At 51.6% G+C, this 16657-nt stretch overlaps 1 protein-coding gene across 1 annotated transcript in view; it reads right to left on the bottom strand.

Annotated features, from left to right (window-relative positions):
* The window catches only part of CIB4 (calcium and integrin binding family member 4), a 49596-nt gene extending 33428 nt beyond the window's left edge, over positions 1-16168 (bottom strand). The window contains 2 exon segments of the mRNA XM_060026966.1: positions 9017-9113; positions 15142-16168. Of these exon segments, the coding sequence (XP_059882949.1) occupies positions 9017-9113; positions 15142-15185 (141 nt within the window). The 5' untranslated portion in view covers positions 15186-16168.
* Between the last annotated feature and the right edge of the window lie 489 nt (positions 16169-16657).

Raw genomic sequence — 16657 nt, 5'->3', positions numbered from 1 at the left:
GGGAACAGAGCCCCCGCCAGCGCAGCCAGCACCTCATTAGGAGGCCCGAAGCGGGGTGGGGACACTTCAGGAACAATGTTGTTTATTTTTCTATTTTTAAACAAGCCGGAGGTCTCTGGGGCCACAAATGAAGTTATCAGAAAAGACATGAGTGGAATAAAGCCTCAAGCCAGCAGGCTGAGAAGGGCCCTGGGGACCAGGACTCTTGAAAAGCTGAGATGGGGTTTGTTTATCTTGTGCTCTGAGAGCGCAGGCCTGGGACCAAGGTGCTGGACAAGCATGTCCCCAAGCCCACTGCAGCCTGTTCCCTCTGGGCCACTGGGGAACTCGGGTGTGAGCTCTACTTTCAAAATGATCCCGTCAGTGTCACCTGCTGTGGGGAGGGAGGAGACACCACCTCTGGAAGGAAGCCCGGGTTCACTTCTCACCTCAGCCACGTGAATGCCTTTCCCAGTGGGCAGAGCCCAGCGGAGCCGGTCGGTGCACTCGGGGCACCTGGTCCCTGCCCGGCCACTGCTGGCTCTGCCACCGACAGGCCCTCCACCTGCCACGGCCTCTGCTTTCTCCTCCAGCAACGCGCTGGTCAACCTCGTCTTGACTCCCAGGTAGCGCGCATGGGGAGAGCGATGGGATGGTGTACGTACCTGGAGAGGGCTGGGCCCGCGTCTCAGCGGATCCCAATGCCCTAAAAGGGGGCTCGTCCTTCCCATCTCAAAGGTTAGGAAGTCGAGGCTCTGAGGAGTTGAGTGACTCGCCCTGAAGCCTTCAGACTCAGGCCCGCCTCGTTCTGGAGTTCACTCTCCCTCCACGGGGCCACTGCCTCGCCAGTGCTCTTAGGAGATTTGAAATTTGGGAGAAACATGGATCATCGACAGAATGAATTAAAGGTCTAGGTGGGTGTGGCTGGATGAGAAATACCTCTCAGAAGCGATGCGATAAGAAGCAAAGCGAGTAGGACTTGAGGTCAACGGTCCTGGTTTGATTCTGCTTTGAACTGCAGACAGTCACCATAGCTACCTCCCAGGGTCAGCGACAGGGTCCAATAAGATGCGACATGTGAGGCGGTAGGGGATGGTCAAGCTCCGTACAAATGAACATCACACGCTCTCCAGTTCCGCTCCCCGCCCCTTGCCCCCGCCACAATGTGAAACATGGGTCGAGCAAATTGCACCCAGGCGAGCAGGGAGAGGGCTACACATCGCCTCCTTCTAGAGGTACGAACCAGAGGCCTCTGCAAGTACAGAATCACCCATTGGGGTGCACTGGGGGAAGGGCTGCCCTTGGCCATCCCACAGGCTCCCTCCAGCCCCATGGCCCCCAGCTTAGGGGCACTCCTGTGACTTGCCCTGGAGTCTAGATAGAAAGTTGAGGCCAAGGAGGAGGGAGTTGGCCCACGGCCAGTCAGCCAGAGGAGGGAAAAGCTAAAACCAGCATGCAGGGCTCTCCCCCTACCGCCCAGGCTTTCCTAACTACCTGTGAGGGAGGCATTACGCATCCGTTTGGAAGGTGAGGAAACTGAGGCCCTGAGAAGAGCAGCGACGCGCCCAAGGCTGCTGGTGTCTGTGCGGCAGCCAAGGCTGGAGGCCAGATCCCATCGGTCTGCCGCTGGCTGCTCAGGCCGGAGCAGAGACTGCGGCCTACATCACTGAGCTTTTTCTGAAACGAACCACTTCTTAATTCTTTGGCTGAATGTCTAAATAAGGATTTTTGCCAATTCTGAGCCCTGCTAACTGATGAAGTTGTCAGAAAAAGATCTAATGATGTTCGAAAATGCGGGGAGGGAGCCAGCTGCCAGATTGCCCTCCCACCTCTGACTCCGCATCAGGGAATTAGGACCCTCCCTCTCGGGGGCGCAGCGAGGGGGCGGGGGGAGGGCAGTGAGTGCTGGAGGTTGAGACTCCGCTGCCTTTCATCAACTGTGTGACCCCTTTTATCCTCTGCTTGCGGGCTGTAAGTGAGGATAACTTTGAGGATTAAATGAGATGATGTGTGTGCGAGGCCACAGCACAGATTTCAGGGCAGGCTGGGATGGCAAGGGGCGGGGCAGGGCGGCTGCGGTCTTAACTCTGCTGAATGGACAGAGGTGGCCCTGCCCACAGCCCTGGGTGAGTGAGAGCTGCAGTGGCCAGCTCCATGTGGGGAGGCCCCAGGTCACCCCCAGTATTTATCTTGGGAGGGAGGGCTGGGAGAGCCAGCCGATGAGATGAAAGGCTCAGAGTGACCTCAGGCCCTGTGAGTGGGGGTGGGCCTGGGGTGGGAGCCTGGGAGGCTGGGCTGGGGTGCTTGGCAGGCCAGGCCCGGCCCTTTGTTCTCTCTCCTTTCTCAGTGGAACATTTGTTCACGCGGGAGTCCGGGCACTAGGGGTGGGGCCTGGCTTGGGGACTAGGGAATCCGACAATTCCCAGGCCTGCCTCAGGAGCCTGAGAGGCTGGGCTCTGGGAGGCGCCCTCCCGAAACGAGTTGGACCTAAGCGCAAACCTCCCTAGCACACGAGGCACACATGTGTCATCTGCTACCCAAGGGTGGGCTCGGCAGGTGACCCAGCCAGAGATGGGAAAGCCATTCCCCCCTCAATCACCAACTGTCCAGCCCGCCAGCTCCTCCCCACGCTCCTTCCTCCCCCTGCTCCATGTACACACATGTAGACATACATGCACACACCCACACGTGTTGCCTGCTCGGAAACCTTGACTTCATCCTCCCTAGTAGATGAAGTATGGAGAACAAACAGGTCTTGGAGGCAAATGCATTTTTCCAATCGTGGGGCTGCGGATAGAGCTTTTAACTTAGACTCAGCTTCCTCGCCTGTAGTGTGGGGAGGTACGCTGTGCTTCACAGACGTGGTGAGAAGCAAATAAGGCAGAGTATGAACAGGACTTGTAACCAAGAGGCACTCGGCTAATGGCAGTGGACGTTTGGGGCTGGAAAGCAGAATTGCTATAACCATCCAATCTGCTTCTTTGTTTTTTCAGCAAGCCAGGGAGAATATCTACAGGGGAGGGGGAGGTTCAGGGCAGTGGCCTAAATACAGCACGAGGATTATCACTGGGTCCAGCTGTCCTGGCTTGGGCCGCGGGTGAGCAACACAGCCCCACCCGCTCCTGGCCCGCTGCCTTCCCTCCTTGTCCAGTTCTCTGCTCTCTGGCTGAATGTGGTGCCCTCGGAGGACAGCCCTGAGCTCATGGGAGCCAAGAGGTGAATGTTAGGGGCAGGCAGGCCAGCTCCTCATAGGGATCAAACCTCAGTCGGAGCTTCCCGAGGATGTGGTGGGAGTTCAGAACGTGCAGCATGGAAATAGCCTGGCTGGAGCGGGAGGCGCGGGTTCCAACCTTGGCGCAGGCTCTGATGGGCCCTTGACCTTGAACAGGCATGTCCCATCTGTGGGCCTTAGATTTTTCATCTGTCGAGGCGGCCATGAAAAGGCTCTGACAAGGCTGGTCCACAACTGCACTAGGAAGACCCCCAGGGTCGGTCGCTGCCATCCGTCCACCCCCACCGCCTCTCAGATGGACAGGTGGATTCCAGTTCTTCCTGGGTGTGCCACCACCCATGGAAGAAGAGAACCCAAAGGCCTTTCGGACCCCTTCCAGCCGGGGACTCCGCCAGACGAAGCAGGATGGTCATTTATAATAACAGAGTTTTCACTGGACCAATTGCCTACCCCCTTTGACCCTCTGCTTCCCCAGCTGTCAATGCAGATAATGACTCAGCCAGCCGAGGGCTGCCGGGAGAGTTGAGTGCAGCGCCCCAGTGCTGAGCCCTGACCCTGTCCCAGCCACAGGACAGTGCTAGGGAGGTCCTTCCCCGGCCCCCGGGGAGGGGTGCTGTGCCCAGACTTGCCTGACTGCCCCAGAAGCCGCTCAGCATCCTAAGAAGTTGGGAGGGGACCAACAGCATGACCAAGGTGTCTTGGGCTGGGTGTCTCTGGGAGGGACTGCACCCACCGCGTAGCCTTTGTGAGCCTCTCTGGGCCCCAGCATTGGGCACTGGAGGCGAGAATCTGAGCTCTGCAAAGCCCCCAAGGTTTGTGATTCTCCTGTTGGTTCTTATCCCTGAATTTGCTGAGAAAAGGCCTTCTAAGCCCCCAAGACCTCACTCCATATACAACATATAGTAAATGCCTAATAACTACTTCTGGGGTGAATGGATAAGGACCGGGTGTGGGAAGCCCTATTCATCAGACTCCAAAAAATGTCTCTTCTCCATGGGAATTGCCCTCTGATAATCAACAGGACAACGAGTGACCTTTCCCAGGGGTCCGTGGGGAGGGAGGGGATCCCCGAGCAGCCTGGCTGGGCTGCAGGGCGGTGTGGGGACGGGAGGGGAGAGCAGGGAGCAAGGCTCTGAGGATACCAGCCAAGCGGAGCATCTGGGAGGTCGGACGTGGAGAGTTCTCCAGGAGAAAAGTTTGGAGACAGCTGCTGTCTGTGTAGAAGATTCTGAGACCCTCAAGATACTCAGCAACAATGAGGAGTGGGTGTTTTGGAAACATTTTTGAAACGTATTACTGAACATCAGGAATGCAGGTGTCAATCCTGGATAAAGATAGCAGGTTGAACCCTTGCATCTCTTTTCATTCCCTTCCGATACCCACTAAAATTATAGTAAAGCAGTCTTTAGAGGCGTGACCCACAAAGACAGAGAGGACACGGGGGAATAGCAGCCGTTCCTCAGTGATTCTTCCCCAGCTGAGCTCCAGGATCCTGATAGCCAGAACTTTCCTCCTGTTCTTGACTGTCCTCAAGAAATGGCCCCTTCAGTTCACCCTTCAGGGAAGCTCCCAGTCGACGAACCCCACCCAGAGACTGGAGCTCTGAAACAGCTTTTTAGCAACACCTTCCACTCTTAATTATGAGCAGACAGTTACCAAGTACCCAAGGAAGGCTTCTGACATGAGAGATGGTGACCCAAACAAGCTCGTGGAAAGAAGCACCTTGGATTACAGATCAGAGAAGACATTACGTCCAGTAAAAATGAGAGCGTACTATTAAAAGAAAGAGAAATAAACAGAGAATAAAAACGAGCCCTTGGAAACGAAAATCATGATGGCAGAAGTGAAAAACTAAATTGGACATGAAGATAAAGTTGAGGAAAGCTCCCAGGAGAGAGAGCAAAGGGAGGAAGATGAAATATACGCGAGAAGAGACGGGAGTGAGTTTATTGCAAGCTATTCTAAGTAGCCTATATATAGGCAGGCCTCCGAAAGGCCCAGGAAAACTGGGATAGATGGAAACCAAGCTGGAGCTGAAACCTTAGGAGCCGTACCTGGAACGTCTCCTGACACCTCGACGGCTTCCCAAACCTCTCAGTGCTTTACAGAGTTGATGCTGTGCACAGACCACCTGCCTGCAGGAACCCCAGGAAGGGAGGTGGGAAGAGGCCGGAGGTGCGCGGTGGCCCTGTTCAGTGTGGGAGCTTCCACCAGACCCCCTGTGAGACCCCAGTACCTTCCCCCCAGGTCTTGCGGCTGGCTGTCCTGGTCCCAGAAACTAGAAACCCAGGCGGGTCACACCATGCCACTCCTCATTCGTGTTTACAGAAAGCAAGATCATTATTTACAAGAACAGAAACACTGAGCTAATTCACTTCTAAATACACCAAACAGAGCAGCAGACAAAAAGAAAACAGAAACTTCTCGGTAAAAAGGGGCAGTGCGTCCTGGCCCAGCAGGGCCTTCCTGTGGTCAGGCTTTTCCGCTAGCCTCTGCTGCCCAGGCCGCTGTTGCCTTGCCCTCCGCTGACAGACAGACGCTTCCCAATATTAACCAACCTACTTTTTCCACGAGTGAATCCAAGTTAAGAAAACAGAACTTTCTTCCCAGATCAGTCAGGACCCTGAGCCAAGTAATACCAGTACCCAGAGCTCCCTGGGGCCCCGTTCTCAATGCTTTTCCAGAGATGTGTTCTGGGCAGGGTGAGTCACCCAGCTCCCGTCCTTGGGGCCGTAGAGGACACGGGGACACTTGGGGCCCCACCTCCCATCAACCCTCTCCTTGCTCCTTTTGGGAAGTCAGCTTTCTACTTCGACCAAGACAGGAAAAGCACAGACGGAAACTTGAGTCCTGGATCTAAAACCCCAGATGCTAGTCTGAGGACCAGGCATGATCAGGGACAAAGTTCCTGACAACCAGTAACAGAGGGAGAAAAATAAGAACAAAAGGGGATGTGTGTGGAAAGAACTGTTATTGCTTCTGGGATTAGATCCTTCTTACGTTTTTGTTCTAAAATGAACATCTTTTAAAAATGAAATGATGATTGTGGAGACATGTTTTAAGTCCTTACTTGGCAAAATTGGAAAGTTGGCATTTCTAGCTAGTCCTTCCTCAAAATAATCATTTTTTGAGTAGGGGGGTGGTGGATTTTATCGGACTATGAAGTCCAAAGTCTGGGACACACTGTGGTAGATGACACAAAGGAGAGTAAGACCAAGCTCCAGGGTAGAATCAGAACCTCAGACCCGGAGGGTGAGGAGGGCACCAGTGCACGCAGTCCAGTCTCCTCTGATACCTAGGTGTGTGCTAGAACACCCCAGCTGAATGCTTGGCCAGCCTCCCGCTTGGTGCCCGTCAGGGACAGGGAGCTCATTCCCTCTGCATGCAGCTCTGATGATTAAAAAGTGCTTCCTTCTACTGTGGAGAAACCTACGTCCTTGGACCCATGCCTATGCCTGGGAGCACCTAGAGCCAGGCCTTTCACTTGCAGGAAAACAGCTCCACGCTGCACCCCTCCCTCCTAGTCTTTTGCTGGGGCCTATTTGCTTCCCCCTCACCCTCAATCATTCCTTTTGTGAAGTGACTTGCTTGAGATCACTTGCCTAGCAAGTGAGTTCAAAGCCAGCTCTTCCAGTCCTGGCCCTATGCCCTGTCCCCTAGTTCTCTCAATTCCGTGTCCTCAATTCATGAGATGGTACTGGTTGTTCAGAACCAGTTGGAAAAGCAACAAAGAAACTAAAAAGGGGAAGAAAAAAAAAAGCAACAAGCAAAAAAGTCAGTGTGATCCCAATAAACACTTCTATATCCACATTAAAAAAAGAAGTGTGGAAAGAAATAAGGCAAGATGATCATGACAGTCATACCCTGAGGTAGGCTACGTGATGATTTTTACCATATTTTTGCTTTTCTGTCTGTGTTTTCCAGTTTTTCTGCAATGATGTGGTTTTTATTTGTAGGATAGAATAAAATAATGACCGTTTAGAAGGATGAAATAAGAAATGTAAAATTACTCTTGTCCCAAGACCCCGTCTCAGTCCCCAGCCACTGTCCGGTGAACAAGCTCCTGGGGCTCTAGGGCTCCAGAGATGACCCAGATTGTGGCCTCGCCCTGGGGCGGTGGTCCGCCCACAGCCCCTCACACATCACAGCACTTTACAGTAGCCTGACATTTCTGCTGCATCGGCCCCCAGCCCTTGTCTGCCAGATGACGAGCCCGCGGCCAAGCAGACCCCAGACCACCCGGGGTTGTTGCCCAAGTGCCCATCTGCCCCTCCTCCATTCTTCTCCAGCCTTGGCGGCCCCACCCCAGACCCCAAGAAAAGGGAGAGGAAGGCGAGCAAAATGGAGGGTGCAGCGGACCATGGCTCATCCCTGCAAGGTCTGTTACACAGCGCAGGGTGCGCATGTTGTTTTCCGGACCGGAGATTAAACTTAGAGGGGAGATGTGTCATCCGTGGAGTGTGATGGAGCTGGGCCCGGACCCAGCCCTCTGACCTAGTCCAGTGATTTCTCCTCTGGGCCTCAGATCAGAGCCCCCAAGCGTGTCTAGGGTGTGCTGGATCCATCCAGAGTGCTGGGGCCACTGGTCATGCAGCACCCTCCGTGCCAGCCCTCTAGGGCGGGTCTTTGCCAGCTGCTCCCCAAGGCGCCTGGCAGCCCCAGACACAGGTCAGCACCGAGTCAAGCCCTGATTGGAAGTGCAAGCCCGGCCGTGGGGTCAGAGTCCTGCCTGACTTCCAGGCTTGGCCGTGTCATGTGGCCCTGGATGAGCTGTTTCCCTCTTGGGGATTCAGTTTTCCGATGGATAAAACTAGAGTGGCGAATACTGGAAAGTGACTAGACTGATGGTTTCTAAGTTTCTTTCCAAGCTTAGCATTCAGATATTCTGGGACTGAACAGTGACACCACCGCCTGTCCAGGGAGGGGAGGGCAGAAGCTCCCCATTCAGCCTTGCCTCTCAGTCTAGGTCTGGGAGAAGTCCCCCACCTTGTGTTTGAGTGTTTGCGGGTGTGAGGGTGTGCGGGGCTGTGTGTGTGAGGAGGACACAGCCTGGAGGACAGGCTCCCCATTTTGCATCTGGGATAGACACGTTCTCCAATGATGTCACCTTTTTGAGGATTCTGCTCCCAGCTCCCCCCAAGATCCCACACCCCTTCTGGTTCCCTTGTCTTCTCAGTTCCAGCCTCTACTGCAAGTCTCGGGCTATTGTTCCTTCTCGGTCTTTGCCCTAGAACAGGCCTGTCACTTCGGAGGGGCCCCCCCACCCACCATCTCTCCCTCAGAACCCCTCCTGCCACCCCGCCCCCGGCCCTCTTTAAAGAGGCGCCCACAGCTCTCTGAGCCTGTCTTCCTCCAGACAGAAATGAAGATGGGCTCTCACTGCACAATGACACCTTCAAACCATTATTCTGCCAAGATCCGAATGAAAAATCAGGAAGCCTGACACTGCCATGATTTGTTAACCTGGCATTACCTCTCTATGCTTTGCACAAAGTTTAATTAAAATCTCAGGAGTGATTGGGGAGCCCTTTTATCGTGCACCTCTGGGCTCTTCCAGGCACCCTGGGGGAAGGGCAGAGTCTTTTCACAACAGGGACAAAAGCTCAAGGATGGTCCCTAAAAGATTGGCAGCTCGTGCAACACAGCCTGTTGGAGTGCACAGGGCCTCAGGGAGCACATGGAATCTGAGCCGGCCCACCACTCCACCCATTTCACAGGTGAGGACACTGAGACCAGTGCTTTCCGCGCCTCAGCAGATCCCAGTGAGGCCGCCCCCACCCCCTCCACCCCACCCCGTGGACTCACCCTCAGAGCTGGCAGGGAGCTGACCTGGTCCATGGTCAAGGTGGCCTCCTTGTAGTACTTCCCGTGGTGACAGAGCTTCAGGAAGGAGTCGTGGATGCTAAGAAGAGAGGCGTGGTGGGCGGGGAATGGGGACCAGCAGGCCCCCTCTCCCACGGGCTCTCTTTGGAGGAAGGGGACTCAGAATTAACTGACACAGAGAAAACAGTTATAGATCATTCCACCCTTCCAGAAACATCCCTGGTTCTCCAGTGTGCCAGCGCACCGTGGTGGATGCAAAGATACGCCAGGCTCGAGGAAAGGTATGTGAGTGTGTGCTCTGCAGCCTGAACACAGTCTGCAAGTGCACCGGAAGGGACTTCTGTCCTCTCTCGCTCCAGCCCCTCATTTACGATGGAGAAACCAGCAGGGCCTTGGGGATGTCAGCATGCCACCCCAGGCCATCTGGCCAGCCCCACCCTCAACTCAGCTCAGAGAAAAGAGGTCGCTCGGTGGGTGTAGCCGAGTCAGGATTAGAACCCAGCTGCCTGCAGCCAGCAGATCACACAGCCACCCGAGGCCAGCGCGCTGATCCCAGACTGCGGGGCTGAACCACTGTCCCCATCGATCCAATAATCAATGTCTGTCTGCGGCCTCCTCACCGCGCCAAGGGATTTTGTTTATGAGGCACAGGCAGGTAGAGGGGGAAATGGCTGTGTGATCACAGAGAGGAAGCAGGCAGGAGAGAACTCTGCCCCCAGCCAGGAGCGGAAGCCCTCATCCTGTGCCCCCCCCAGTCCACATTCTGGAGAATGAACTCTGTCAGCCTTGTATGGGGCCCCAACTGTCGCCAGAGACTTTACACCGACAAGTTGGGGAGAGAGCCAAGAAGTGGGGTGTGAAATGGGGGAGGAGAGACAGTCTCCAGGAGAGTATGGGTGGGAGGAGGGACACCGAAGGACAGCAAGGAGGAGAGGAAAGCCATCGCCCCTGGAGGGTCCAGTGGCCTACAAGGGGAAGGGGCGCTGGCAGTGGTCTGCCCCAGTCCAAAGGAGCATTCGATCACTGTCATTGTTAGAATTGCTGTTGTGGGGTGATAAAAAGCAGACTGACTTTCAGTACATTATATTAATTTTTAAGACTTCTCTGAGGCCAGGCACCTGTATGGCCGTTGCCCAGGGTGGGCTACTCCCGCCGTCCCCCACCCTGGTCCTCCACTGGGAGTGACTGCTGCACGCTGCCAGCTCACATGGACGTTTTTCATGGAACCTGCAGAACAATCTTGAAAGGTAGGGACCATTATCTCACTTTTACAAACGAGGAGACTTAGGCTCAAGGAGGTAAACTAACTGGCCTTGTCTAAGGTCACACAGGGGTAAGCGTGAAGCCAGAGCTGCAGACGCCAAAGCTCCTTCCCCAGGAGCCCAGAGAGGGAGGTCTCAGAAGGACTGCAGGGGGAAAAGGAGGAACCTCCACTGCCGTTACCTCCCCCCTTCTTGTGTCCCAAGCTCTGTGTGCTGAGTGCATTCAAGCATATTAGCTCATTGCATCTTCCCAGCAACCCTGCGTGAGAGGTATGGGGTGATCATTTCCGTAGATGCGTAAACCGGGGCTCAGAGAGTTGAAGGGGTCTGCCCAAGGTCATGCAGCTTGGAAGAGGTAGAGTGGGGTCTGAACCCTAAGCCAGGCTCTTTGGGCTGTACTGCCCACCTCTACAGGATCCACCTCCCACCCAGGCCCAGCCCCCCACCCTGAAGAGCCTTCTGGGTTAGGGGGTGCTGTGAGAGGGCCCTGCCCAGACTTCGTGCCTTCCCAGGCTGCCAAGTGGGTGGGCTGCCTGCGGATGAATCGTGGCTGCGCCTCGGCTGCCACAAAACGTTCTGCTCCTCCAAATGTGGATCAGCTAGCTCTAAATGGAGCTCTGAATTAATCACTAATAGACTCAAAAGTCAAAGCCATTTGAAAAACTCACACATCCCGCCTGCCAGAAAACAAGCAACCCAAGCTGCATCTCCGGCCACACCTGGCCAGACAAGGGGAGGGGCTGTCCGCGGGCTCTGCGGGACTTGGACCTGCCATGTCCACTCTGGGCCTCCGTTTGCCCTCTGTCCAATGAGTCTCATTCACCCCCCTCCATCCTCCAGTGCAGGCACTCTGGACCCCTCTCTGGCATCCTGTCCAAATCCTTGCCTCTGAGGCCCTCCAATTTAGCCTTTTTCTACTGGGTCCCACATTACAATCATGTGAGGAGCTTGTGAAAGTACCCGTACTCAGCTCTAGAGATTCTCATTCAAGGCTAGCATGGGGCCCAGGCCCCTATAGGTTCTACATGCTTCTGTATTTGTATTATACAGGCAGCACTGGGAACCCGGCTCCGGTGAAAGCCTCCGATTCCACACCTTCCACCCCAGCCTGGGCTCCCCGACCTGGGCTTCACTCCCATCCCATGGGGTCAATTGTTCTTCGCCCCATGGAACGGCCTGCAGGTATTTTATAAATGGCCCTATCTTTAGCTTGAAAACTGTGGCTTTTAGTCCTATGATCTGCTACTTCCAAGCTGTGTGACTTTGGGCGAATCACTTCATTTCTCTGAGCCAGTTTCCTCATTTGCAAAAAGGTGATAATACCATGAAAATAACAGCTACCACAGTCTCAGCGCCGATCCCTGTGCCAGGCACTGCTCTAACTCCTGACACAGATTTGATCATCTTATCGTCCTAATAACAATCATGTGAGGTTGATACATGTGATACTTTTTGTAAGTATGGAAACTGAGGCTCCCTGAGGGTAAGAAACTCGCTCAAGATCACACGGCAAGTAAATGGCAAAGCTGAGCCTCGAGCTCCAGCCTTTGGCTTCCAGGAAGCAAGTGCGTAACCACTCTGCCTGCTGACCTCCTGGTGCTCCAGGAGGACTAGGGGCTAACGGCCAGGACAGGGCCTGGAGACTGAAAATTTGGGGGACCTCAAGGTTGCTAAGAGGACAGGGGGGCCTTATGGCCAGGTCAGCCTGAGCAGGAGCTAGGGGCAAGGCTTTAGGCTCCCACGTCAGATCCACCCCAAGCCCTAGATCGTGTCAGGAGCCATCCCTGAGTGATACAGCATAATCCCAGTTGCTCAAACTGAGTTGGGCTGACCCAGGCCCAGCCACAGAGGTCTAAAGGAAGCCACACGTGCCCTTTTTGTGTCAGGTCCCAAACCCAGGGTCTAGAGCCACAGCTGAAGATGAGGGCCCTGGAGGGCCAGTGCACGGAGCCCAAAGAGACATCTGGAAGGCAGGAGTTTCTAGGGCAGCAAATTTAACCAGAAGTCATAGAAGGCTGACCTGAAAGCTGAGGATGAAAGGGACCTGCTCTTTTCAGAGAGCAACGGGATGTGAAAGAAGATTCCCACAGGCTAGAAATTTAGGGTGGACAGACCCCTTCTTGGAGGCAGCCCTGGACGGGGAAGAAGCCGTCACATGTGGTCTGCCCCTCCCATTATGTGTCATCTGCAGATCCAGTGACCAGGCCTTTATGCCCTATGCAAAACACAGGTGGGAAAGCATTTAAACAAGGGCAGAGGCACTCTCCTGCAAAGATTGCCACTGTTTATCAGTCTCTTGGTTACTTTTTTTCAACTGGCTAACTCCATCCAAGTGTAGTCAACCAAGCCACATTCCTTTGTCACGTTTGTAGGAAAATCACAGCACGTTGTCAGAGGTGACGTCGGAAAATTGTTCAGAAGTGATCGGAGCTTAGTCAGGCTCAACTTGGCCGTGGCAGCCCACGACAGCTGCTTTCTCCCCTGAGCATCACGTACCATCTGCTCCCTGAGCCACGGCAAGTGCTGCTGGGCACCCATATCGAAGCTGCCCCTTCACGTTACAGACAGAGCGTCCACACTAACGCTGATGTAGTCGGTGCCCAGGCCCCCTCCGAGGAGCTGACCTAAGATCGGCAAGTGCGCGCGCGCGCACGTGTGTCCCGTTCCTAAGGTTTTCTCTGTGTGTGTGTGCATATGCATGTATGTATAACACTTTATTTTACAAAAACTGTAGCATCCTATATATGCCAGTCTAGTTTACCAAAGTAAGACAGATAAATAGGTTAAAAAAGCCAATAGCGCTATAAGGCTCACAATTAATATCACTAATACCCAGTGTCCTATACCACCTTTTTACCCCTGCTCTCCAGAGGCGGCATTTAAAAGAAAAATTTGCTATTTCTCTTGGTTTTTCCTTAATATTTGCACAGTATTTCTAAAGACAGTGCTGATACTGCCGTTTATTGGTATTTTTTTTCATTATAGACTTTATTTTGTGCCCTCTTACTATTAAAAAAAAGAGAGAGGATTTATCTCTCTCTGTATACTACTTCTCCTTCCCCTAACTTCCCAATATAAGATGATTTGCCTGAATCAAAATTCAGTGTTTATGTTCTTATTATATACATATTATTTTTACATTTGTATATACTATTACATATTATGTATGTATTATTCAAACATTGCTCACAGCTGAGTTCCCTAGTGCAACGTGATTACATTTTTCTTTCTTGCAAGACTCTTTGTTTTTCCCAGAGTTAATAATCACTTTGTATTCCTTTCGCTTAGGCTTCAGTGTTTCTATCATTATTTCATCCCAAAACTTTCTGCAGAACTGTAAAGTTCCTCTTAATACGGTGATATACATTACACCGCCTATAGGTTCATTTTGTTTTCTTGGGGGCATCACTCTTGGAACTCCTAACTCTTTCATTCTAATCTGGACTCATTGCTTTTCAGGCCTGCTGCATGCACCAGTATCATGGGCTTCTCTTCACTGTCATCTTTGTAATTCCGCTGTTTGACATCCTCTGTTTCCTGGTTCCCTTGTCTTCCTTTTTTTTTTTAGTTTACTTACTAGTTTTAATGGAGAACTTAGTTTACTTATTCATTTTAATGGAGGCCCCAGAAGCTCCCTGAGGCAAGGCGCATGAGGCACATGTGAGGAGCCCTAGCGACCCAAAGGCTATGTGAGAGTCTTTGAACTTTCTGGATGGAGAGGGGAGCAGGCATACTCATGCTCAAGTGCTGAGAAAATAAATTGGTACAGCACAATCCCGTCATCCCTGTCAACATTTTAAACATAGCCACCCTTTGCCCAGCATTTCTATAGCTAGAAATCTCTCTTATGGATTTAATCTGACCTGTTGGATAAGTTCTTCATACATAAATATTTGTTTACTATAGCATTCTTGGTAGAACTAAAACCCACAAACAACTTAAGTGTACATTATGGGGGGGGGGGTAGTAAAATAAATGATATATCTTTTATAGGAAAGAATTCTCCTTAGCCATTAAAAAGAATGAGGCAGGTCTCTATGTGCTGTATGTAAAACTAGCCAACATAAAAACTTAAAAAGAAAGGTCGAGGACAGTATGATGCTTCACTAGAAATGGGTAAGTGCTACAGTATGAATGGGATAAAATTTTTGAAGGATACTTATGTAGATCTATGAAAATTTTTTCTGGAAGCCTCCATGTGAAAGTAACTGTGAACAGTGGCTATCTTCAGGGAGAAGGCCTGGGAAGGGGAGGGAGACATTTACTTTTTTTTTTTTTTTTTTTTTTTGCGGTACGCGGGCCTCTCACTGTTGTGGTCTCTCCCGTTGCGGAACACAGGCTCCGGACGCGCAGGCTCAGCGGCCGTGGCTCACAGGCCTAGCCGCTCCGCGGCATGTGGGATCCTTCCGGACCGGGGCACGAACCCGTGTCCCCTGCATCGGCAGGTGGACTCTCAACCACTGCGCCACCAGGGAAGCCCCTGTCCATTCCTTTTTGAAACTGATGCAGGTTTGCCATTTCTACCTGTGATATGTTTCCTTTCTAAATATATCTGTTTGATGAAAAGAAATAGGAGCCCATCTAGAGAAAAATATTAAGTAAATAATTAGACAGGTGGTAAAGGAATATGCCAGAAATCACAGAGGTGTTTCTCTCTCATCTCACACACAGGTAACCAAGGTTTGCAAACTCTGCTACCCTCCTCACTCCTTTAGCTTTTATCCCCCCACAACTCCCACTCCCCAATCCCTGCCCACTCCACCCCTACACACAGGCTGTCATCCTAGAGAGGGTTTTCATCCGTTCCTACAAATAACAATAGTAACAATAAGAATATCACCTTACCTTTGCATCGCTTTGTAATTCCGAAATGCTTTTCTATGTGCCATCTCATCTGCTCAAGAAATAAAAGCCTATGCTCCTTAAAAAAAAAAAAGAAAAAGAAAGAAAAATTACCCATACAATTCCGCCTTCAATGCACTAACCAGCAAGTGTTCCTACCCCCCTCCAGCCTGTCAAATCTCTCAAATTCCTCTTTGGCAGGGGTTCTGAAAGGGGTGTAATTGAACAGAGAGCAGGCCCAGGCATGCCCCGACAGTTCTGCACACTTCCCCTCCAGGATCCGTCCCTGCAGGAATCCTCTGCGTGGGACAAAATGCATTCTTTGCAAGGTTTCTCTCACCTGCCAACGAACTCCACCAACTGTTAAAATTGTAACCCCTGCTCTGACCTTGATTTAGATGTCTCTTCAGATTCAAAAAGGACTGAGAAGGAACTTGTATCCAGAATACACAGAGAATGCTAAGAATTCAACAATAGAGACAAATAGCCCAACTAAAAAAATGGGCAAAGGATTTGAATAAACGCTTCTCCAAAGAAGATATATATGAACGAGCACGTGAAAAGCACCATCATTAGCCATGACGGAGATGCAAATCAAAACCACACTGAGATATCCTTGCACACCGACTAGGATGGTGAGGACGCAGAGAAATTGGAGCCCTCCTACACTGCTAGTGGGAACGTTAAATGGTGCAGACACTTTAAAAGAGCGTTTGGCAGTTCCTCAAAATATTAAGCAAAATTACCATATGTTAAAAGCAAGACAACAGGCCCAAAATGGAGTCACTCATGCTAAGCCCCACATCACCAAACTGAAACTTAATTACAGTTTCAGCTCTCCCAGAAATGGAATCTTAAACCTGTCACTAGTGAAGTCTGATAGACCCCGCCATCCGTTAAAGGAAGTGACCTTGCGACTCCAATCTACTTTTTGCCACTATACCTTCCTTGTTCTCCCTTCCTTCTGCCTATAAAAATCTTTCCTTTCGTACAGCTCATCCGAGCTCCTTTCTGTCTGCTAGATTGGATGCCACCTGATTCATGAATCCTTGAATAAAGCCAATAAGAACTTTAAAATTTACTCAGATGAATTTTGGGTGTTTTTTTTTTTAACACATATGACTCAACAATTCCACTCCTGGGTATATATCCAAAAGAAATGAAAACATTTGTCCACGTCAAAAACTTGTACATGAATGTTCATAGCAGCATTATTCATAACAGCCAAAAAGTGGAGACAGCCCAAGCACCCATCAACCGATGAACATATAGATAAAATGTGACGTATCCTTACAATGGATCAATATTCGACAATAAAAATAACTGAAGTATTGATACATGGTACGATGTGGATGAAGCTTGAAAATGTCATACTAAATGAAGGAAGCTATTCGCAAAAGGCCGCAGATTGTATGATTTTGTTTATATGAAATGTCCAGAATAGACAAATCCATAGAGACAGAAAGTTAGATTAGTGGTTGCCAGGAGCTAGGGGGAGGGTAGTATGGGTGGGAGGGGT

This window comes from Delphinus delphis, chromosome 12, assembly GCF_949987515.2.
Source record: "Delphinus delphis chromosome 12, mDelDel1.2, whole genome shotgun sequence".
In the NCBI taxonomy this organism is placed as follows: Eukaryota; Metazoa; Chordata; class Mammalia; order Artiodactyla; family Delphinidae; genus Delphinus; species Delphinus delphis.
The sequence above is the reverse complement of the archived record's forward strand: the minus strand, read 5'-3'. Positions and strand labels throughout refer to the sequence as shown.